We start from the raw sequence: 21,406 nt of genomic DNA, 5'->3' as shown, positions 1-21,406 counted from the left end.
AGCATGCTCTCTGGACGCGCAGATAGCGATCATGTCATTATAGGTATTTCTCTTGGTAATAAAGTTTGGGAGGAAGTAATTGAAAAAGGAAATTATTAACACGTCGGTAACAGTATAGAGGGCAAAAAGTGCCTAATGAAACAGCCCAGAAAGATGTACGCCCAAGCTAGCATATCTAGATTGGACAAGTTACTACCGCTGCATATAAATCGCATAGATGGAGCCCTATGCACACATAAATCAAAGAGACGCGGGGAAAAGGGGAAAAGAAGGAGGATCAAAGAAAAAATTGGTGCGTATGCCTATTCCTTCGGTCTTGGAGGTAAATAAGCGGGAAAACCAGCACGATCACACATCAACCTCTTTGATATTTGCCTTCCATTGATCGCTGTCTTTGCCTGCGAATCTTACCATCTCCAAAAGGCTGCTGTCTCTTTTTGTTTGGAGAAAGTCCTTGAAGTGGTGGCCTGCGGTTGGGGGCCAGGAGGCGAGAGCGCTCGAAGTCAATCAACATCACCCGCCGCCGCTCACGGTTCCATAGGATGTTCGGCTCACGCACGTCGCTGTGGTCCACCCCTTCCCGACAGATCTCCTCTAATGAACGGTCAATCTCCCCGTCCAGGTCCGGGACGTCCGACGGCACAGCCAGCTCCCCGCCCCACGACATCAGCAACATGTGCACGATCTCCACCCCAATGTCCAGCCAGGGCTCGACCAGCCAGATATTCCCCAGATACACTGGTACCACCCGCCCTTGAAGCCTTTCCAGCTGCTGATACATCAGGCCCTCGTGCTGTAGATCTGGCACATACACCGATATCGTCCCCTTGCCCACAAAAGTATACCCGTGCGACGCTAGTGTAATCCTAAACAGATTCCCTCTTGCACCTTGTTTCCACAGCGGATCGCAGTCCTGGTCCAGAGTCCGGTCCAGCTGTGCCTGCACAAGGCGCCTAAATGTCTTGACAGTTATCCTGTGCTGTCGACCATGGCCGCCAGCGCGATGGGCCGATACATTCGGGCAATCCTCATCCAAAGCCGTTCTCCGGACCAGCCCCAGCAGACATGCCTGCGTGCAGTACTTGCGGGTTTGATTTCTCGTCCGAGAAGATGTCGGGCTGTTAGTCGACGCCTCAACCAGCATCGGAGCCGTGCGGTTTGATCGAGCAGGCGTCTCCTTGTCTCCTGATTCCGTCTCGGAAGATGAATCGTCATCTGAATGGGTATATGCCAAAGTCTCGTTCTCATTGCACCTGCTCCGTCCAGTAGGCCTCGCCCGTAGATTGAACGATCGGACAACGTTAGGGGGTTTGCCCTTGAACTCGGACGTCGGGGGTGTCTTGGGCCGCTTTGCGTTGTCCGGCGTCTCGGGTAAGATGGCCTCCCCACCAAGCGGCCACTTGGGAAGTTCTCGTCTCCATTTACGGCGCCAGTCTTGGCCCCGCCTTTCGGACGTGAATGCCAGCAGACTGAAAGAAAGCACCTGACCGACCGCCGTATGAAATGCATTCGTTTTTAGATCCTTGGCCGTAAGTTGCTCTTCATCGGGCATTATCAGATGGTAGAACATCGTCGTCGGATCGGCCTCCTCGATCCGAAGGAAGATAAACGCTTTCCCCGTGCTTAGATAGCTGTACTCCAGACCACTCTTGATCATGTAGTCAAAGACCTGCGTGACCACCGATCCCACCTTCCTGTCCGCGTCGTATTGCTTCCGCCTTTTCTTATCTCTCGGGATCCTGTACTCGCGAACCACCTCCCGCTCTAGATCCATCGGACGTAGTCCCATTTCAACATCTGTTCCTGGCAACTTGTGCGGCGCTTTATACTCGATCAAGTAGGAGAGGGTGTTCTTGTCCTCCATATCCTTGTAGACGCAGATCCGGTCTGCTGCCACAGGCCTCGACGTCTTCGCTTCCGTCGTAGATAACTCGTAAGCTTGTAGGCGTTGCTGAACCTCTTCAGCTTCTTCATCAAGGGTGTTGGGGTGATTCTCAAACTTCACCCCGCGTCCTAGCCCAAACCGTTCCGGGGCTCCTTCTACGTTGCTCAAAGCAGCAATGATGCTGCTAATAGGGGTTTCAACCGACAGTTGCTGATGGGGTCTCAAGTCATCTTCTGAAGCAAAGACTCTGTCGCAGAGCATCTGCCCCAGCTCCTCTAACGTCCGGCGTGAAGGGAAGAGCTTCGGCGATCCAGACTGAGAATGGAAGACCCCATAAACCTCATCAAAACGGCGCCGCTGGCCCTCCTCAAACCCCTCCCATGGCACTAGTCTCTTTGGATAGTACCTGCCCTTCGGTGACGTGACGGTTCCTTTAGTGGAGAGCGACCCGTCCAACTGAACCAAGAGGCTTTTGGACAAGTGTATGTGACACAGGTCCAAATACTCCTGGAACGTGGTTTTCGTCTGATCCCTCTCCTCCTCTGCCTTTTGCTTCTCCTCCTGTGCCTTTTGCTTCTCCTCCTCTGCCTTTTGCTTCTCCTCCTCTGCCTTTTGCTTCTCCTCCTGTGCCTTTTGCTTCTCCTCCTCTGCCTTTTGCTTCTCCTCCTCTGCCTTTTGCTTCTCCTCCTCTGCCTTTCGCTTCTCCTCCTCTGCCTTTTCGGCACGTCCTTCGGCTTCTCGTAGTCGGCGTTGGAGGTCTTCGAAATCTATTGCGGAGAGTGCCATTTTTACGAGACAAGGAATGTTTGGCTGACAACCCCGATAGTTAGTTAACTTAGATAACTTTGTTTGTTTGTTTGGAATAGATTCGTCATCAGGCTTTGTTTACCGCCAAGACCTGCCACCTGAGTCGTTCCGAGATCAAATCAACGAAATCAACAAGTTTAAAGCGTGGGTTTCTGGTTGGGTTGATTTGATTTGATCCGATTAGCTATGCGGGAAAAAGGTGTGAGAGAGTTGATCGGGGGACTACTAGTTAACCCGCCAGTCTCAATAACCAGCTTCTTGGGTGACTGAGAGTTCAACAATGCGTTGGGAAGCGGGGCGATCTCCTGGGGCCTAACAAACTAACTAGCAGAGGACGATCCTTGAGGAAAAACCACGAGAATGGAACCACAAAATAAAAGCGAAAGTGGGGCATCTGATCTGAATCTGGTGAGATCTCGGAATTTCCAGAGAGGAGAAGAAAAGTAAGGAAGAGAGCAACCAGGCTGAATCTCTCTCTCTCTCTTAATTGTGTTCCGCCTGGTCTCTACTTACACTTTCTCCAACATGATCAGCCAACATCACACGTTGCTACACAACTTTTCGAGCTTCTTTCATAGTTCTACTATTCGCTATCTGCATACACATTACAATATGGACTTGCCAACCTGTGCGACATATACAGCCAAGTGCACTCCTGCTTTTATGAAATATAACTTATCTTGCTGATTACTGCTTCAAATGGTTACACTTAAAGTGCCTTGTGCAACTTTCACTGCAAGCACAGCCATTGAGCATTCAGGGCCTAACGGCCGGATTCTGGACAAAGAACCGCTTTCTTTTTGATAATCAGCTCAAACAAGCTGTTAGCTGGAAGTTGTCAATGTTGATATCCAATCTATTGTTTCATATACAAGCCCATTGATCAGCTTGCAATCTATGCCTCTACAGAGTAATTGTTATCACCACCGTACGTCCCCCAACAGGCGATAATTTGGGTACTGATTGTAGTATCAGGCCTACATTGCAGTCTTAAAATAGCCCACGATCTCTCTTGGGGACCATGGGTCATGTGTCGTCTCATTTTCAAAGCTGTCCTCTGCCTTTGAGACCACAGTGTGCAACATGGAACAGCTTGTAGGTGTATCTCCTATTTCGATTTTAAACGCCCGACTTAGGCCTCTTTGTTGGCTCATAACTGTCCTACGAGGCCGCCGCGTCCCCTTTTTATTTTTCCTCAGAGTATCTCTTCTAATCTTCTCTGAGCGATTTCATTTCCAGTTACCGCTCTCTCCTTTTGAACGTCGTCTGATTCCTGCTCAGCCCCCAAAGGGCCGAGCTGAGTCAAAATCATGTCTTTTGATTTTATCTTTCAATTGTTATACTTCGTTCTCGTCGCAGGAATCACAGAAGCCCAATCTCGTCCAGGGGGCAGTTGGGTCCTTCTAGAGCGCGTAAATGTCCCCGATGGATGGATTCAAGGACGAATTGTCGACCCTAGTACGATGTTCAGCATGAAAATCAACTTGAATACCGCGTCTCAAACTGAGGACCTGCATCAGAAAGTAATGGAAATCGGGACTCCCGGCCACGCTCGTTACGGACTCCACCTAAAACAGGAAGAAATTAACAGCCTTATGACTCCTAACGAGGTCGTCTTAAATGATGTTTTAAAGTGGATTCAAGACGGAGGGGTAGGACTGGAACATGTCAGGACTCGCGCGAATTGGATTGATATTGAATTAACCATTGGAGCTGCGTCGAAAATGCTGAACGCACGCTTCTATGAATACAAGGATGAGCGTACCGGGCTCACGAAAATTAGGACGACAGAATATTCCGCGCCAAAATCCGTGGCTCAGCATATTTTCTACATCTACCCCCTCATTCTGTTTACCAGAACGGCCGCGCAGAACAAACAGGTCGCCAGAAGCTTTTTGCAAGATTTGCCTTCGAGAGGCACTGTCTCCGCGGCCTGTCCGGAGGGGAATACACCTAACTGCCTTCGGGGCCTTTATAACCTTGGTAATATCACAGCGAAGGCCGGAAGCCGTAATAAGATTGCTGTGTCGGGATACCTTGACCAATATGCTCAATACAAGGACCTGGCGGCTTTTCTGCAAAAATTCGCTCCGCAAGCTGCCAGTGCTAATTTTTCCGTTAGTCTTGTCAAGGGTGGCCAGAATATACAAAACTCGACGCGCAACTCCATTGAGGCAAATCTTGACACCCAATATGCGGTCGCTCTAACGTACAACATGAAGGTCGACTTCGTTTCTGTCAAAGGACGCGGCCTCCTAAAGGAAGATCTCGATCAGCCTAATCAGTCCAAAAACCAAAATGAGCCTTACATGGACCAACTCGAATACCTAATGGGTCTCCCAGACAAGGACCTTCCCACCGTACTGACAACTTCATATGGAGAAACAGAGCAAAGCGTGCCAGAGCTCTATGCTCGAGCGACATGTAATGAATTCGCAAAGTTGACCGCAAGGGGCGTATCAATCATATTTAGCAGCGGAGACACCGGAGTGGGAAGTGCCTGCACAAGCAACGATGGCAAGAACAGGACCGTCTTCAACCCCATTTTCCCGGCTTCATGTCCATTTGTAACTGCGGTCGGCGGCACGCACTCTCGGAATCCAGAACGCGCAGTGGGATTCTCTGCTGGAGGGTTTTCAAACTACTTCAAGCGTCCAGGTTGGCAAGATGAAGCCGTTACGAAATATCTCTCCAATCTGGGCACCACATGGGAAGGATACTATAACCCGCTTGGTCGCGGGTTCCCAGACGTTGCAGCTCAAGCAGTCAAGTATCCAATCTACGAGAAAGGGTCCATAATAACGGCTGCGGGAACTAGGTATGTTGATTTGGCGACCGCATGTACGAAACCACAATCAGCCACCACTGACCAAAGCCACAGTGCCTCTGCGCCAACAATTGCCGCTATCATTGCTCACCTCAACGAAGTCCGTCTTTCTCAAGGGAAACCTGTCCTTGGTTTCAAAGGATTTACGGATATCACTCATGAAGGATCTATTGGATGCCTCGGGACATCGATGTACAGCAAGTTATCCACACGTTTAGTTCCCTATGCGAGCTGGAATGCAACCAAGGGATGGGATCCGGTGACGGGGTTTGGTACGCCAGACTTTAAAAAATTGGTGAAGTTGTTGCCCTAATGGAGCGCAAGAAATGATATCCAAGCATTGAAATACATCATGAATGGTTGTGCTCATCGGCCAGGTTGTTGCTGCTAACACAAGTCGCTTGCAAAATGACGCGACATGATCGTCAAAGACCTCAAAAATTTAACACAAACTTAATTGCAGCTTCAAAGGGGATGCTAAACGTTTTGCCAAATTTCGTTCACTGTAAATACCTGACTGATGAGGTGAGGCAACAATCCATTTTGTATGCATACCCCAAAAGCAGGAACCAATAGACATATCAACAACCACGATATCAGAAGAAGCAAGATAGCATGTTGAAAATCTCAAGGTGTTAATTACCTCGACCACCTGAGTATTAGCTCTATCATCCGTTCCATGCCGAATTTTCATTTTATCTAGGGCCTCACAGCAAACGTTGAGGGATACCATGTTGGACGAAATCAAGCGGAGAAATTCGGTAGAAATCCCATCATGTGGTATTGCTAGAAGTTTGCTGGTAGAAACACATGTACCCCCATCAGCACAGTTTTGTCATGGATTAGACTGGTTGCCAGTGGCCTGGACATCACGTACCCCTAAGGTAGAAGGTCACAATTGTGGCCAAAGGGGAAACCAACGTATCATGTGGGATTAGGCCCGGAAGAGAAAGGGAGAGAGATAAGGGATGATAAATGCGCTGTTAGAGAGCCTTTCTTGCATCTTAATGTTTTGCATCCAAGGTTTCTAGGAATGCAAACATACTTCATTCATCTAGCAATGGAAGATAGCAGTGACAGCAAATCAAATGAGGCTGTGCGATTCCACATCATACGGTTCCAGTGGTAAACGCGCTTTTGAAGGGAATGGTAACCCAAGAATGCGGCAATGGTGGGCAACAAAACATATCCCTCATTGAGCTGCTGAAGGGCATAGAACAGAGGACAGTGAAACCAAAGAATGCACAGAGGGGCAGAGGGGTGGTAAGAAGGGGAAGAAGAAAAATCAAAAGCGCAGAAGAGTTCAAAATTGATTTCACATACAGATCTGGGGAAGTAATCTCAATATTGTCATTACGATCGAAATTCCCCCCCCCCCCCTCCTACCAAAACAAACACACACATAACTAGCCCATCTCTGCTCGCTTGAGAGGGAACTGATTCAGCTCTTGTCTGGGATGTTGATTCTCTCGCCGTTCTCCGTTGCCTCTTGGAGAGCAGGAGGGTGTTGGGAAGAAAATGTTGTCTTGCGCAGTCGCTACAGATAACCCGCACATCTCTCAATCCTTGGGGTTAACCAAAGGAGCAGGAGTCGGGTGCATAGGAAGAAAATAGTTCTTCGAAGTCTACCGTCAAGTTACCGAACCTGCAGGGGTTTGAGAACGGCTCATACTTGATCAGGTCCCTGTCTATGATGGCAGATGGTCGTCGCTGATGTTGTAGTTGGCGTGATGAGTTTGTTAAGGTTCCAAGACAACATGCAAGATCCCTCTTGATGTATAAAAACTCTTTGTACTGAGTTTCATATATATGCCATCAACTTGGAATCAAAAAGGCTACTTACTATATTTTACTTACCTGCTTTAAAAGTGCCCATCTCACTAAGGTGAGCTCTCTGCTTCAGCCACCACAAGAGTAACTATCAATGCTGAATCTCCGCAAAATTACAACTTAAATTTTTGTCAGTGGGGGTATCTTTTCGCGGGATAACATTATTGTTCAAGGAGCTGCTTTATCGCTCGGTATTTTTTCGGTGTTCCCGCCGGAGTTAGTTAATTAACTGACCGAAGCCGGCGCTTTGTGCGACTCGGAGTCCTAAAGCTCGCTTCAACTAGGGATATCATTCCTTTTTCTTTTTTTTTTTTTTTTTTTTTTTTTTTTTTCTCCCTGGGAAGTGCATCCACTTTGGATGCGATATGAAAAGCGTCCTTGCAAGGACAGAGTTGAACCGGTCTACGGAGTAGTGGAGTAGGAATCTTTGCCTAGGATCGACCAATATCGGTTTTGATTGTAATAGGTAATGCAACTAAGCTATCAATCAACAAGCACAGAGCGACTAAGCATGTCAGTAACTATCCACATGGACACATGGATGGATATATGTTGTAAGGGAGCACGGCATGCACTTCCGTTGATGGACCGGGCTGGCTACCATCACGTTCGACGTCCTCCGTCCAATCCGATTCCAGTTCATGGGTTTGATCGGGGTGGAGAGCATTTGTGAAATGTGTGACGGTGGACTCGCGCGGCATGAGCAACAGCATGCCAAGGGACCCGTCCGCCGGCATGACAACGGCCACTGTTGAACGGCGTGGGTAACCTGGCCGCTGAATGGTCCATTGTTATCCTCGACGTCGTACGGAGTCGAGGAAAGGTCCGGAGTCCAGGGACTCAAGAAGTAACTGCATCGAAATGAGGTAAACCGTAAGGTTCTCGGGGATGTAACTGCCTCTCTACTAACGGGCTAGGGGACATTGTGACGAAGTACACATGCTGGGATGCTGAGTCGCTGAAACTGCTGCTGGATATTTGAGGAGGAAGAGACTCCTGCCAGCAAAGTTGCATGGGAGCATCTCAGTCTCTGACGAGTTTCGCAGGTTGGTGACCTGAGGGAAAAGTAGCTCATGTATCAACTACTTAGTGAGTTACATCTTCCCCGGCATGTTTGAAGAATGGGTACGGAGTACATTCTGCCGCGGTTCACGCTACAGGTCGCGATGACAGTGAACTGGCAGCCCTTCAGTCAGAACCCACGACTGGGGAGCGGCTAAAAATAGTTAGATCCCAAGCATCAAAATAGCTGTGCAATCACCACAGGACCGGTGCGCCCATCACGTTCCGGCAGAGCCGACACAAAACCTCCCTGTCAGGGCTGAGGCAGAGGGCGTTCCATTTAACAGGGCAGCCAACCACCCACTCGGCTGAATAGAACCCAAGCAGAATTCAATAGCAAAAGGGGGGAAGCTGGAGCTGGAATAATAGTTGGCTAATCAGGGTCTTTGGATGTCTCGAAGTCCGGCCCGGCGAGCAGTGGGAAGTCTCCCCAAACTTCGGCTGTTCCATTCCATGGTTTCTCTCATTGAGCAACGGACAGCTGTTCAACGCACGCCACAGGCGCTGGACAGAGACGATGTGTTTGGATCTCCGACCGAACCTGAGATAAAAAGACACGCAGAGAGTCCCCTGGGCGACATCGAGACCTGTCCGACCACGGCCAGCGCTATCCTGTTGAGAAGAGTTCATACAATCCCACCTCGATCAAATAAATAAAATAAACTCACAATTCCCCCTGTCTCCCCCCCACATCTGCTGGAAAAATAAAGAATAATGCGCTGTGGAAGAGGCGGATTTTAATTTTTTGTGAACCGCGCTCCGCTCCATCGCTAGTTCGCCATCACCGCCCCGTGGAACCCAGTTTTGGATTAGAACCAACATTTGGCCCAACACCGGCCTCCGAAAAGCCCAGGATAAATGTCGCCCTTTGTGCCTCCCTCTCCACTCTCCATCTCGCACACTCCCTGCCACCCCGATCCGCATCCCCAACGACGACAACTGCCCTCTTCTTCCGCCGCTCAAGAGCACGGCGACGCCGCCAGCTGCGGGGAAGCCTCGGCCGTTTCGCGACAGTCCCCGGAAGCCGGCAGCAGGGCGATCCATCGAGGTTCTGCCCTCAATCTGACGCCAATAATTCCCACAGACCCCCAAATGACCGACCACGGACGCTCGTCCACAGACGAGGCTCCCGCAGACCTCTTGCCCTCTCTAGAACCGTCTGTCTCCCGCGAATCTCGCACAATCGCGTCGCTTCCGGCGTCTCCGTTCCAGCACATCCCTCACCGACCGGCTCCCATATCGTCCCGTAACCACCACCACCACCAGAGTGCCAAATCCATCGATGGCATCCCCCGACAGACTCTGATGAAAGCGCTCGCGTCGCAGGCCTCCTCGTCGGCCGAATCGCCCTCCCTCTCTATCGCAACTTCGTTGGCCGAAATGCTCAGCCCAACCAGTAACGCCGGATCCGATCAACAAACTGGTGACACGAGGTTACACCGACAGCTTTCAGCAGCTCTATCAGCAAAGCCACTTACCTTCTCCGATGAAGACACCCCCTCAACTGCCCGGTTTCCCCTGAAATCTCCCTGCTATTATCACCAGCGATTCGATGGAGCGGTTAACATACAAAGAGTGCTGGAGGAGATCGCTGCGGACGAATGGATGTCTCATTCAAGGCTGATGCAGACGGCCACGGGTGTCCGTGAGGTGTCAAAGCAGCTCCAGCGGCGTCCTATCAAGGTCGCTGTGAAGAATGTGATGATCGTCACAAAGGCTCGGGATAACGGACTGGTTTATCTAACGAGAGAACTTGCTGAATGGTTGCTCAGCACCCCCAGATACGGCAGCGACCTCGGCGTCAATGTCTACGTCGATTCAAAGCTGCGCAGGTCAGCGCGGTTTGATGCCCCAGGCCTGCTTCGGAAAGAGCCTCGTTTCGAATCGATGTTGAAGTACTGGACGCCAGACCTGTGCTGGACATCTCCAGAGACGTTCGACCTGGTGATCACGCTGGGCGGCGACGGAACCGTGCTTTTCACGTCTTGGCTCTTCCAGCGAATTGTTCCTCCAATTCTAGCATTTTCTCTCGGGAGCCTCGGCTTTTTGACGAACTTCGAGTTTTCGAAATATAAAGAACATCTCAACCACATTATGGGAGATGTCGGCATGCGCGTGAATCTTCGCATGAGATTCACGTGTACCGTCTACCGTGCAGACCACAGTAATAAACATAGGCCTGGCGCTGTCGAGGAAGGAGAACAGTTCGAGGTTGTAAATGAGCTCGTTATCGACCGTGGACCTTCTCCATATGTCTCTAATTTAGAAGTATACGGCGATGACGAGCTCTTGACTATCGTCCAGGCGGACGGATGCATCCTGTCTACACCCACAGGTAGGTACAATTTCCCACGAGCTTTACTTCCATCTTTTCGCTAACGAAATTTCAGGCTCAACTGCATACTCACTCTCAGCTGGTGGATCTCTGATCCATCCCTCTATCCCTGCCATTCTCCTCACACCCATCTGCCCACATACACTTTCATTCCGCCCCATGGTCCTCTCCGACACTCTTCTCCTCCGTATTGCTATCCCACCAGGCTCTCGCTCCACAGCATACTGTTCCTTCGACGGCAAAGGACGTATTGAGCTATGCCCGGGTGACTATGTCACCCTCGAAGCTAGTCAATACCCATTCCCCACCGTTGTCTCCGGTGGCGGCGAATGGTTCGAGAGCGTACGACGTACCCTATGCTGGAACGTGAGGGGCGCCGTACAAAAGGGGTGGAGTAGCAAATCCCATCGGCCAGAGGGAGAACAGATGGGACTCGACCCGATGGGCACCCCAAGAGGGCAAGCTCCTGAAGCGGTAGCTGACGAACAAGACGATGAAGAGGAAAAATGGGACATCGACACTGACAGCTACACCGACTTCGGCCAGGGGACGGACAGTGGGCTGGGTCCCAGCGAGTGCGGGGATAGTCCTGGCACGACGAGTCCCCTAAAGAGAGTGATGAGTTTGTTGAATATGTGACATGACCCCCTTTCATTCTTTCTGTTTGTAGGTCCGGAAGTACGGCTTGACCCGGCTGGTCTACTCATCCTGCTATAGATTTCTTTATTATTTAACCCTCATGTTGTGCATATATACCAGCCCCACCAGATAAATACAGTTCATACATGGGCACCATACATGTTTCTTTCGCTTTTCTTAAATATGCCCCCCCTCTTGCCTGTGGCCTGTGTTATGCGTTGCTTCACATTCTCGGCACGAGAGAATTTTCGGGCTCTGGATATTGGCGATTTGGCCGATCACGACTCTCTTTATTTTGGCTTGACTTCCACGTCCGTACTCTAGAATTGTGATAATACCGAGAAGGCATTCCGTTTCGGGAGTGCACAGAATCAACGAACTTTGCATCAACTGCATATCTGTACCCCTGAGTACTTTTCGTCAGGTTTTGTGAGGGCAGCTAATGCTGTTCCGACGTGATAAACTCCCACTCGTTGCCTTAACGTCGCGAAGACCTGCCAAGACGCCCCGGCCGGGGGCTGCTGCCTGGATCGTCGGGCCAACAGCAGCTCATCCCAGCAAGCAGAGTCGCGAATGACGGCAGACTTGCAACTTTCCGTCTGCTTCGGGGCCCGCCGCGAAAACCGATCCCAACATGAAGCGAGGAGCATAAAAGGAGCTCAGGATCTCCTCAAGGGACTGACTCCAAGGGAATCCAGAATTCAACCACTCGCTGGTCGTTGGCAAAGTTTCAAGAGGTCAACCTATCCATCAACTCTAGTACATATACTCCGGGTAGTTAGGTCGGGGGCTCTTGAGGTTGCTACGTCAAGTCCAAAAAATCCCGGCTCTCCGTGGTCGAACTACCGACTAACTTAAACACAGCGGAATTCAATCGCCAAAGCCATGACGAACTTCGCCCCCGCCATCGCCGCAAATGTCTTTGGAACCATCTTCGTCTTCTTCGGCGTCAACGCCGTCCTCCGTCCCGCCAACGCCCTCACCTTCTTCGAATTCACACCTCCTTCATCTCTGCAGGACAAAAAGATGGTCAACAGCCTAATGGCCGTCTACGGCGTGCGAGACATCTTTATGGGCGTGGCGATGTACTCGGCTTCGTATTTTGGAAACAATCAGGTCCTGGGCTGGATTTTGCTTGCGGCGAGTGGGGTTGCGTTCGCCGATGGGATTGTGTGTTGGGGTCATGGCAAGGGGCATTGGAATCATTGGGGATATGCACCGATGCTGACGACAGTTGGGGCGCTGTTGCTTCGTCTTTAGGGTGGAATAGGAATGGGTGAGATAGTTTCCTCTAAATGAGTATATGTGCTCTATATGCTAATAAGTAATGTGTAATGGCAACTGACATGTGTCATTATTAACTCATATGCATGTATTCATAAACTTGACTGCGACTTAACATGCTTTTCCTTCACTAAGCCATTGTCAAGCAAACGATTAACAGCAGCTCAATCATCGTCAATCAGATTGCCCCCAGCCCTTTCGCGTTGGATTTATCGAAGTCCTGACATGTCATTATTCCACTGCTGTCTTCTTTTTGCTATATCAACCTAATTTTCCACTGCGGGTACCCATCTGCAAGCTGGGGTCATTTTTCTGCATCAAATCTGTATCCCTTCCCCCTCTTTCCCTCTTTTTTTTTTTTTTTTTTTTTTTTTTTTTTTTTTTTTTTTTTTGTGCTTTTCCCTTCTGATTGTGTCTAATAGAACCATACTCATCCAAAACATCCAGCTCAGGGGGAAGGCAGATGTTTCTATTTCTCACAAAGACAATATTCACGGCTTCACGCAAAGGTAGCATAAAAGGGCTAATTGGATGGCAAAATCAGGATTCGTTTCAAGTACTTGTTTCTAGAAGGTAGGGAGGTTTTTCGCCGCAATCCGGGCATGTCCCATCTGAAGAAGAGCCCATGTCCCACAGGGTCAAAGTTTTTAATCCATGACAGCCCCTGCAAACCCACGCCGTTCCGAGCAAGCTACCCCCAAACTGGAAAGGTTTTCCCGGCTGATACAAGCTATAAAGTACGCCGCACGACATGCAAAAGCGCTTGGACCTCTCGGAGACGATGCTATAGCCTAGTTTTCCGCGTTTACCCTTCATCATGGCGTTGGAGAATTCGGATGCCGAGCGCAGTCTGAGACAAATGTAACAGGCGAAGAAGTCACGATTGGGAGTTGCCTGTTTCAAGTGATCGTCGTCAAAAGCAGCTCCATTATACACTGGCCACATCTTTATCTCGAGGAGGTCTGTCATGGCGTATGGTTTTTTAGAATGGCAATATATATCGCTGATAGGTCGCGTAGGGAGGTTGACTTTAGCATAGAGCTCTCGACAGGTAAGAGTGAGAGCAAGACATGATGCGTAACCGAGGTTGCTTGAGATCTGATCGAGAACTTCTTTGGGCAGGTTAGGGAGTTGTGTTCTGCGAGTTGCCATGGCTTGAAATTGAGAGCGTAGTTCAAGATAAAAGCAAAATGGAGCAGGAAATTTCAGCGAAAGGTGACTTTGACGGTATTTTCTCCTGATGGGACAGCTACGTGGCGGCTCTCCTCATTTATGTGCGAGTCGATATGATATAGAGTTGTTCCAAAAAAAAAAAAAAAAAAAAAAAAAAGGAAAAAAAGGCCTGCTAGAGCAGGAGTCTACTACGCAATGTTGCATCAAGTTACACAGCTAAAGATGGAGATCCCCGTGTTGGGTGCATGCTAGATGTCATGAGCTATGGATGTGAACCTTCTTGGATGTTTTCACTCAAAACAATGAGTATCTCAGCTCATTTTGTTATCAAAATAAAATATCAGCAACAATAAGTCACACCATTGCCACCCATCCCGGTGGAACTACATCTGTAGTTACACTGACAAATCTGTCAAGCAATTTACATAAACCCAAGAACCGTCCCAGGAAGCATCTCTTGATATATTTCGATGGGTTATGATTAACGGTGAAGGAAACCCCCCCGGAGAAAATATACAAAAACAAGTGGGTCCAACTTGAAGATGAGAGCGACGAAGAGACAGACATGTCAGTTGATGAAAACAGCGTGAGCCATGCTTCAACGGAGCAACTAAAAGGACTTGAAGAGTAGCTGGACCAATCCACAACACCCTAAACGGTTCACATTTTGACATGTCGGTAAATTTGATGGCTCTGGGGAGCTTCCCCAAAAGTCGGGCTTTCCGCCAGGATGGGCATGACATCTCTTGCAGATCCAGTAGTGCACTCGATTGCAATTAAAACGTACTTGACAGCCGGTCCCACCGGCTAGAGCATGGTGATACTTTGGCGGTTTTGTTTAGCTTCATGCAGCTGGACAAAAAGTGGTCACATTTTGAGTGATCAGGCCTTCGCCAAGGTGCACTAATTGCTGAAATAAACCAATGCAAATGGGGTGGCGGACATACACCGGAGAGAAAATTCATGCATTGCTTGATGTAGACGAACATTCCTTGGTCGAACAGAAACGAAACTGCGGTAGGCAGTCATGAAAATAATCACCCGAAAATGAGTTTCCAATAAAGCCAACACCATTCCCTTTCAGATCGAGGCAAGGGAAATTCAACAGTGGTGGGTAGTCATGGCCTGACGATGCAGGCCCTGATGTTCGGTCTGCATCCAATGTTTAACGTCCCCTCAGATTAGCGCCGCAGGGTCAAACCAGGCACCATCCGTGGCCTCAACAATGAGCAGCCTGGCGCTCGGGTTTAAACCGCTATGAGCATCGGGACTTCACCCTCCAAATGGGCGAACTCAGCGATCGCAGCCTGCGCAGAAGTGCCAAAAGAGGAAACTTGAAGCTGTGGAGCCGCGGCTATCGGAATCTAGATATTCCGTCCTACTTTACCTAAGGTTTAGCTGCTGCCTGTCAGCTGCGCAGTGTTATGTAGGCATTCAATGGAAGCTGAACTTGTCAATGGCGGCAGGGGAGACTGTTGCCATGCCGGAGTGGCTTACACTGTCACGAAAAAGCCAAAGGCTGCCGTGAAAGCCGTTCTTGAATTCCCGGCCAGTCATGGCTCGAAGCCGACGTGGCGCGCCGAGCTCATTTCGCTTGGTGTCATACCAGACTGCTTCAACGGTCGGAATGGCGCTCCATGACAATGCCTTCGCCGCAGATTTCACGTGTCTTGAGGATATGGGCCATTGATCGGAACACTTTATCCCATGATTATCTTAGCCTTCGGCGGTGGCTTGCGTGTGTATTTGATATTTGAGAGCCTGGATGATTCGCTCACAGAAACTCGCTTCGAGCCAGCATTCATCATGGACATCCATTTCAGATTATTTTCTAAATGCCTTGAGTGATACCACAGCAACCACCAAAGCCCCGTTAAGCAGCTGGAGCACATTCTGTTTGGTATATGATTTTCACAATGAGCAACCACTCAAACCCGTGAGTATGATAAATCACTTATTGCTGGATTAGTCTAATCTCCCCGCAGACCTCCAGATTACGCTGCTCTAAACGTAGGAAAACCCTTCCGGTATGATGCGGGAGAGAGCTTTGCCGCGCAAGATGTCCAGATCATTTTGATCGACTGCAAGAAATCGATGGTTCGAAAAGCGATACTCAGTTCGAAGAAAGAGTGCGGAGGTCCTATTCAGTTCGATCTTGGCCCAGTCGAATTTCATCAGTAACGGTTCATAGGTCATAACCACAACGACTCGAGTTCGACCAAGTGCCTTAGTCATTGGTTGCTTTCTGGCTTGTTCCCGTTTGAGCCACCAACGATGGGTTGCAATAAGTGCTAACGGCGCCGCTTGTCACTTCGAGGCCCTTGGATATTTTCTGAGTGTGTAATTCGGTAAACCCGAAAGAAATCATTCCAGCCTGATAGCACACCAGTGAACATCAGCAAATAAATAATCAGCATATTCTAATCTATGACCTCAGGGTCTTTCTGTGCATCCCGAAGTACTTTCCTCATTTCCGAACCCAAGCTTGAATTTGTCTTCTTCCATCGTCCGCCGTTTGGAAACACGACCCGCCGTAGCCTGTTGACCCATCGCGATAACGGCTGGTAGTATGGAGTGAAGTACTCATCCATGGTTGTAAGGAAATCCGATTCATCACTGATTAAACCTTTCTTCGCGCCGGCTAGATCTCTTGTATTCATGTAATTCCACTTTTCAAAATCCTCCACATGCCTTGCTCTTCCTGGGCCTTCATAGTGAACACAAATCCAGAAAAGAACCCAGAAGAATGACTCAAGATCATGCATGAATGAGTGCTTCTCCCCATACAGCACGCCAATTGCCATGAACGCCCTGGTGCCGGTCTTGCCTCGCGCTCCTGAGAACCCATCGCGCTCCACTCGAATGGCAAGGTCGAGGTCAATCAAGAAGGACCGCCATGAAGGATTGTCATCCTCTTCATTGACCAAAAGATTTCGCGGCGAAATATCACTCTGGATCAATCTGGCCTTGGAGTACAGGGATTCATAGCCTACAATGCAGCCTTCCATTCCAATAAGTAAAGCCACTCTTGAGCTGCTTTCATAGATTGGCTTCCCATAATCTTGAACAATGACGCGACGGTGCACTCGATTCGGTGGGCTACTGTCTGTGAGATGTTTTGTCAGAGAGCTGGACTGGGTACGCTTGCTGGGAGGGGGAGGTATTGTGTCCACACAATCGGAAGATCGTTTTCGGCTGATGGCGCTGCTTTGGCTGCCTCTGTTGGATGCACTGCCCCTCAGGGCCACCTGCAAGCTACCCCGCTTGGATTTTGACTTAGGGACCTGTAGGCCCTTTCGAATAGCCTGCACATTGTCGTCCTTGCCATCCACCTGGACAGTTTCGTGGAAATCATATCGAGCAATGCGCGTGGCTCCACTCTCCATTGCTTCTCGCAGCAGTTCCCCTTCCTCATGGCGCTCTGGATACTGCCAGGAGTCCTTGATCACCAGGGGGATCCGCGACTCGTCTGTTTCGCGATGCGCTTTCCAGCAGGTTGTGGCTCGGCCCGCGACACAATGTGCCCGCAGAATCACCTCATCAATCACCAGACGCTCCTTCTTGCCATCACGATCAATCTCGATGCAGCGTCGACCGTCCACGGTGACAATGGTCGGATCAAAGCCAAGCTGCGGTCGGTCCATGAAGAGGAATCCCAGGATCACCATGATGAACTGAAGGCCGTCCTTGTTGATGTCTGTCTCCTCCGAACCAATCCCGCCGCAACGGTCGAATTCCCAAACACGCAGGAGTGGTCCACACAGGGTGAACCCGAGGACGAATCGTCGGTCATCCTGTGCGGATAGCACCTCTCGAGCATACCTTGCCAGGTCGAGCCTTGCCCCAGAAGGGATATCATACTTTCGGTCATTCTTCAACTCCCCTGGCACCAGGATCTGAGACCACTCATACCTTTTGTCCGGTGTGGCATGCAGGTCGTCCACAAAACCTATGTCGAGTTTTCGCTTTGCAGTGGACCCGGCGATCGGCTTTGCAGGCTGAGCCAAAGGTCGGCGGGCGGCCTTTCGAGATGGATCGTGATCTTGTGCAAACTGTATAAGCTGGTCGATGATTTCATTCAGCCATTCCAGGACAGGCTTCTCGACCGCATTGTCAGGCCAGTCCTTCCATCCGCTCTCCTCGCGGTACAGAGGACTATCACCGGCCTTGCAGTTCTCGAACACGGCCTGCGCGATCGAGCTGAGTCCCTCAACATCATCAAAATACGCAGCATAAAACCCTGGAATGTCTCCGTGAAGGTCGCCTAACAGTTCCCCCGTCAAGACAGGGTCAATATCTCTTCGAAGCTCCGACGAGTTGGCAAGACTACTGGTGTTTCGCGAGCGGGGGGTTTGCAGGATTGGTAAAGACGGCCTGGGTGGAGGCGTGGATCTTTCAACCTGTGTGACAGTGGCGATGAGGTCAAAGACAGCTTTCCAGATGTCGGTGTCGGGTGCTTTTTGGAGGACAAGTTGGACAAGCGGTCGGTAGTGGTCATAGTGAAAATTGCCTTCAACGTGTCGAAATAGAGTAGCCAATTCGGACGCCACACTTCCATCTCTTGTCTTCGAACGAAGACCGAACGCAGCTTCCTGGCCCTGTAGAAAGTAAAGTAATCTTAAGACCGCTTGTTGACAGGCGTCAGACCGCGGTGGGCTTGGGTTCCTAAGGGCTTGGTCTGCTTCTTCGAGGCGGCGATGTAAATTGTGAGACGTATTTCTGAGCCGGCATTTTTCTATAATGGCGCAGTCGGCGGGGGAGAGTTCTGTCATATTGACATCAAATGAGCGATCGGATTTCGAAAATTGAAGAGACAATGAACGAAGTGAAGAAGCTTGGGAATAAGGTTCTGATCTAATGGGAAAACTTTGTTCCGGCGGGTCGCGTCCAGGCACAACAACTTTAAGTATTGGTACGGAGTACGGAGTACTCCGTAGACACAAGTTGAAAACCACGCATGCAAGACGGGGCTGCTACATTGTTGATCCTCGTCATTATAAAATCAAACAAGGTAACGACTAGAGGCAAAAGTTTAGGTGCTATGAAATATCATGATTAATGAACAAAGTTGCCGCGAGGCAAACATGAACCAATCAGAATGCGTCGTGCAATGTAGCCCCCCTGTGCTCACCTCTCACTTCCTCTTTCTTTGCTCTTCAAGATTACCATAACTTCCGATCCTCACATCGCTTTCTTCTCATGGGCAATCGACGCCAATTCCCCGATGTGCACTGGATCTGGAAAGGAGCCATCTCGTTCGTCTACGAAGTCCATCCCCGCATCGTGGTCAAAGTCCCTCAGCCCGGAGAGTTTGAGAGAGAGCAGTTTGATAAAGAGCTAAAGATCTATGAGATCTTCTCACAACGTCCGCCATGTCCTTCTATAATACAATGTTTTTACTACACGGACAAGGGCATCTTCCTCGAGTATATGAGAGGTGCGGCCCCTGTTGGCAGCTGACCGGTTTATCTATATACTAACGGCATCACTAGATGTGTCCCTTTCTTACAGGATACAAAACAATCATCTTCGGGACCTGCAAACCAGTGCTCTTATTAAAGTGAAAAAATTAGAGCCCCTACCTTTGCGGAAGGTATGGCTGAATGACCTTGCCCAAGCTGTTGCTTTCCTTGAATCGCTCAACCTTGCTCACGGCGACCTCCGGCCTGACAATATCCTCATTGACGGCGACTTGCTTAAACTGTCTGATTTTGACTGTGCAGCTCAAATTGGGACAGATTTCGAAGCCTGTATACCTCCGTATGGAAGAGTGCTCAACAGCAGCGAAAGCGATCAAGGACCACGTGGAGGCGCCGGCTTCTTGGGCCCTCGAACAGAGCAGTTCGCTCTCGGTTCCTTGTACTACCTAATAAACTACGGCTTTGAGGTTTATGGAGATCGATGTCTTACTCCAGATAACCCCAAGGAGCATGGACCTAAGGTCGTGAAGTTACTGCAGAACATGGAATTTCCGACGCCAGATGGTGATCCGGTGATTGATGATATTATTGACAAGTGTTGGCATAATAAACATGCAACCGTTGCGGAATTGGCTGCACACACAGAGAGGCTCCTTGCTAATGAGACCAACGGGGAACGAACCAACGCCGAAGCTACTTCCAACAATGGATGGCGCATGGTTATAACCATCATTGATGGGCTGTGGTGGAGCCTTGGGGATTGGTGGGAGTTTGTACGACGGGGAGGCAGCAAAGAGTCAACCAATCGCACTGAATCCAAGGACGACCGCCGTGACAACGCGGATCATGACCTTCTACTAGAGGGTTTCTCCTCAAAGAAGGCTTTTTGCGAAGATTTGGTGAAGTGTGGACTTCTTGACCTACTTTCTTTGGGTGAACCTGAGCATCTTGGATTCAGTTTTGACTGGTACAGGCACCTTCATTGAGGTGGTAGAGAGCATACTATGGAGCATGTAGGGGCCATGAGTCTTGTTAGTGGCCTTAATTTTGCTTTAAAGAGTTCCCTATTCCTCCACCTTGTCCACCTCAGAGGCGATCATCTTGTTTGACATTTTGTGATTCCCCCTCCAGTCAAAGCAACACGCGTTCATTCAACAACTTGTAAGTTAAAACCAAATGGGAACATTGGGAGGATTTTGCCTTGCTCAGGACCTAGGCATAAGGCAGGCATCTCGTGGCGGAGAGTCTCTGTTAAGTGAGCCTTGAAAGTACCGGGTCAACCTTTGACCCAGGTCTTGGTGCACGTGAGTTATTTCTTCACAAGAAAGATGATGACCTTATAGAACACCTAACCCCGGACAGTGTTCTTGGCCTAGCCATCATCAGACAAAATAGTCTATTCACCTAGAAAGGATGCCATGTCTCAAACTACAAGACAAGAGGGTAATTTCATGAAAGATACTCCCCTGAGAGCTTCTGCTTAATGTAATCAATCACCTAGTCGATCGGTTTTCCCAACGCGTACGCGTCTAGCATCCTCATCAGCAAATGTGGATTGGGATAACTTGGGGTTCCTTTTAGCTGGATGGCCGTTATGGAATCGGTTTTCTTTCACTTTCGTGCCTTTGGTTGGGTCGTGGGTAGGCATGTTGTTGAATTAAGGTTGATCTACATTGCATCTTTGATTCAGGGTTCCACACTTGATTCTCCCACATTGTTGACTGCACTTCTTGATATTGTTGATATTTTCTGATATTTATATTGGCAACTCCCGTCGCGTAACATCAACAAAGATTTACAACTACCTAAATCACTAGCTAAATGGATTTCTTCTTTTATGAAAACAAGAAAAATCTAACTGGTCTTTGATGGTGAGAAACAACATGAAAAGGTATCTTTAAATATTGGAATTCCTCAAGGATCACCTCTCTCTCCAATACTCTTCTCTATATATACTAGATTTCTCTTTAAGAATGATAATGATCCAGATCTGTGAGGATCATACTTCGCGGATCAGCGTGACAATGGATCTCTAGTAGGAATTGTATGTGGAAAGGAATACACAAGGTAAAAGTCTTATATTCTTCTAGCAACTGTGTATGACTGTAGACAAGATTGCCACTGGCCTCCTTTAAGAGGTTCGC

At 49.3% G+C, this 21,406-nt stretch overlaps 9 protein-coding genes across 9 annotated transcripts; 5 read left to right on the top strand and 4 right to left on the bottom strand.

Annotated features, from left to right (window-relative positions):
* Window positions 1-23: 23 nt before the first annotated feature.
* On the bottom strand, window positions 24-2,671 carry CIMG_10489 (uncharacterized protein; the record flags this gene model as incomplete). Its single annotated transcript, XM_012358800.1, has 1 exon — window positions 24-2,671. The coding sequence occupies one exon, from the start codon at window positions 2,669-2,671 to the stop codon at window positions 356-358; it is 2,316 nt and encodes a 771-aa protein (XP_012214223.1). The 3' UTR covers window positions 24-355.
* A 1,331-nt stretch (window positions 2,672-4,002) lies between these two features.
* On the top strand, window positions 4,003-5,832 carry CIMG_00167 (tripeptidyl peptidase SED3; the record flags this gene model as incomplete). The annotated part of the gene is made up of 1 exon (XM_001246395.2): window positions 4,003-5,832. The coding sequence occupies one exon, from the start codon at window positions 4,003-4,005 to the stop codon at window positions 5,830-5,832; it is 1,830 nt and encodes a 609-aa protein (XP_001246396.2).
* Window positions 5,833-6,925: 1,093 nt separating this feature from the next.
* On the bottom strand, window positions 6,926-8,086 carry CIMG_00168 (uncharacterized protein; the record flags this gene model as incomplete). Its single annotated transcript, XM_001246396.2, has 6 exons — window positions 6,926-7,056; window positions 7,160-7,313; window positions 7,377-7,399; window positions 7,584-7,613; window positions 7,756-7,780; window positions 7,925-8,086. 6 exons carry the CDS (start codon window positions 8,084-8,086, stop codon window positions 6,926-6,928), a joined length of 525 nt encoding a protein of 174 aa, XP_001246397.2.
* A 1,183-nt stretch (window positions 8,087-9,269) lies between these two features.
* On the top strand, window positions 9,270-11,385 carry CIMG_00170 (NAD+ kinase Utr1; the record flags this gene model as incomplete). The annotated part of the gene is made up of 2 exons (XM_001246398.2): window positions 9,270-10,746; window positions 10,802-11,385. 2 exons carry the CDS (start codon window positions 9,270-9,272, stop codon window positions 11,383-11,385), a joined length of 2,061 nt encoding a protein of 686 aa, XP_001246399.2.
* Window positions 11,386-12,270: 885 nt separating this feature from the next.
* Window positions 12,271-12,684, top strand: CIMG_00171 (uncharacterized protein; the record flags this gene model as incomplete). Its single annotated transcript, XM_001246399.2, has 2 exons — window positions 12,271-12,555; window positions 12,646-12,684. The coding sequence occupies 2 exons, from the start codon at window positions 12,271-12,273 to the stop codon at window positions 12,682-12,684; spliced, it is 324 nt and encodes a 107-aa protein (XP_001246400.2).
* Window positions 12,685-13,221: 537 nt separating this feature from the next.
* Window positions 13,222-13,821, bottom strand: CIMG_00172 (uncharacterized protein; the record flags this gene model as incomplete). Its single annotated transcript, XM_001246400.1, has 1 exon — window positions 13,222-13,821. The coding sequence occupies one exon, from the start codon at window positions 13,819-13,821 to the stop codon at window positions 13,222-13,224; it is 600 nt and encodes a 199-aa protein (XP_001246401.1).
* Window positions 13,822-15,316: 1,495 nt separating this feature from the next.
* CIMG_10491 (uncharacterized protein) lies at window positions 15,317-16,266 on the top strand. The gene is made up of 3 exons (XM_012358801.1): window positions 15,317-15,778; window positions 15,828-15,979; window positions 16,034-16,266. Exons 1-3 carry the CDS (start codon window positions 15,747-15,749, stop codon window positions 16,135-16,137), a joined length of 288 nt encoding a protein of 95 aa, XP_012214224.1. The 5' UTR covers window positions 15,317-15,746; the 3' UTR covers window positions 16,138-16,266.
* CIMG_00174 (uncharacterized protein) lies at window positions 15,687-18,627 on the bottom strand. The gene has a single exon (XM_001246402.2). The coding sequence runs from the start codon at window positions 18,612-18,614 to the stop codon at window positions 16,263-16,265; it is 2,352 nt and encodes a 783-aa protein (XP_001246403.1). The 5' UTR covers window positions 18,615-18,627; the 3' UTR covers window positions 15,687-16,262.
* Window positions 18,628-19,041: 414 nt separating this feature from the next.
* On the top strand, window positions 19,042-20,248 carry CIMG_00175 (serine/threonine protein kinase; the record flags this gene model as incomplete). Its single annotated transcript, XM_001246403.1, has 2 exons — window positions 19,042-19,279; window positions 19,335-20,248. 2 exons carry the CDS (start codon window positions 19,042-19,044, stop codon window positions 20,246-20,248), a joined length of 1,152 nt encoding a protein of 383 aa, XP_001246404.1.
* Between the last annotated feature and the right edge of the window lie 1,158 nt (window positions 20,249-21,406).

This window comes from Coccidioides immitis (assembly GCF_000149335.2).
Source record: "Coccidioides immitis RS genomic scaffold supercont3.1, whole genome shotgun sequence".
In the NCBI taxonomy this organism is placed as follows: domain Eukaryota; kingdom Fungi; phylum Ascomycota; class Eurotiomycetes; order Onygenales; family Onygenaceae; genus Coccidioides; species Coccidioides immitis.
The sequence above is the reverse complement of the archived record's forward strand: the minus strand, read 5'-3'. Positions and strand labels throughout refer to the sequence as shown.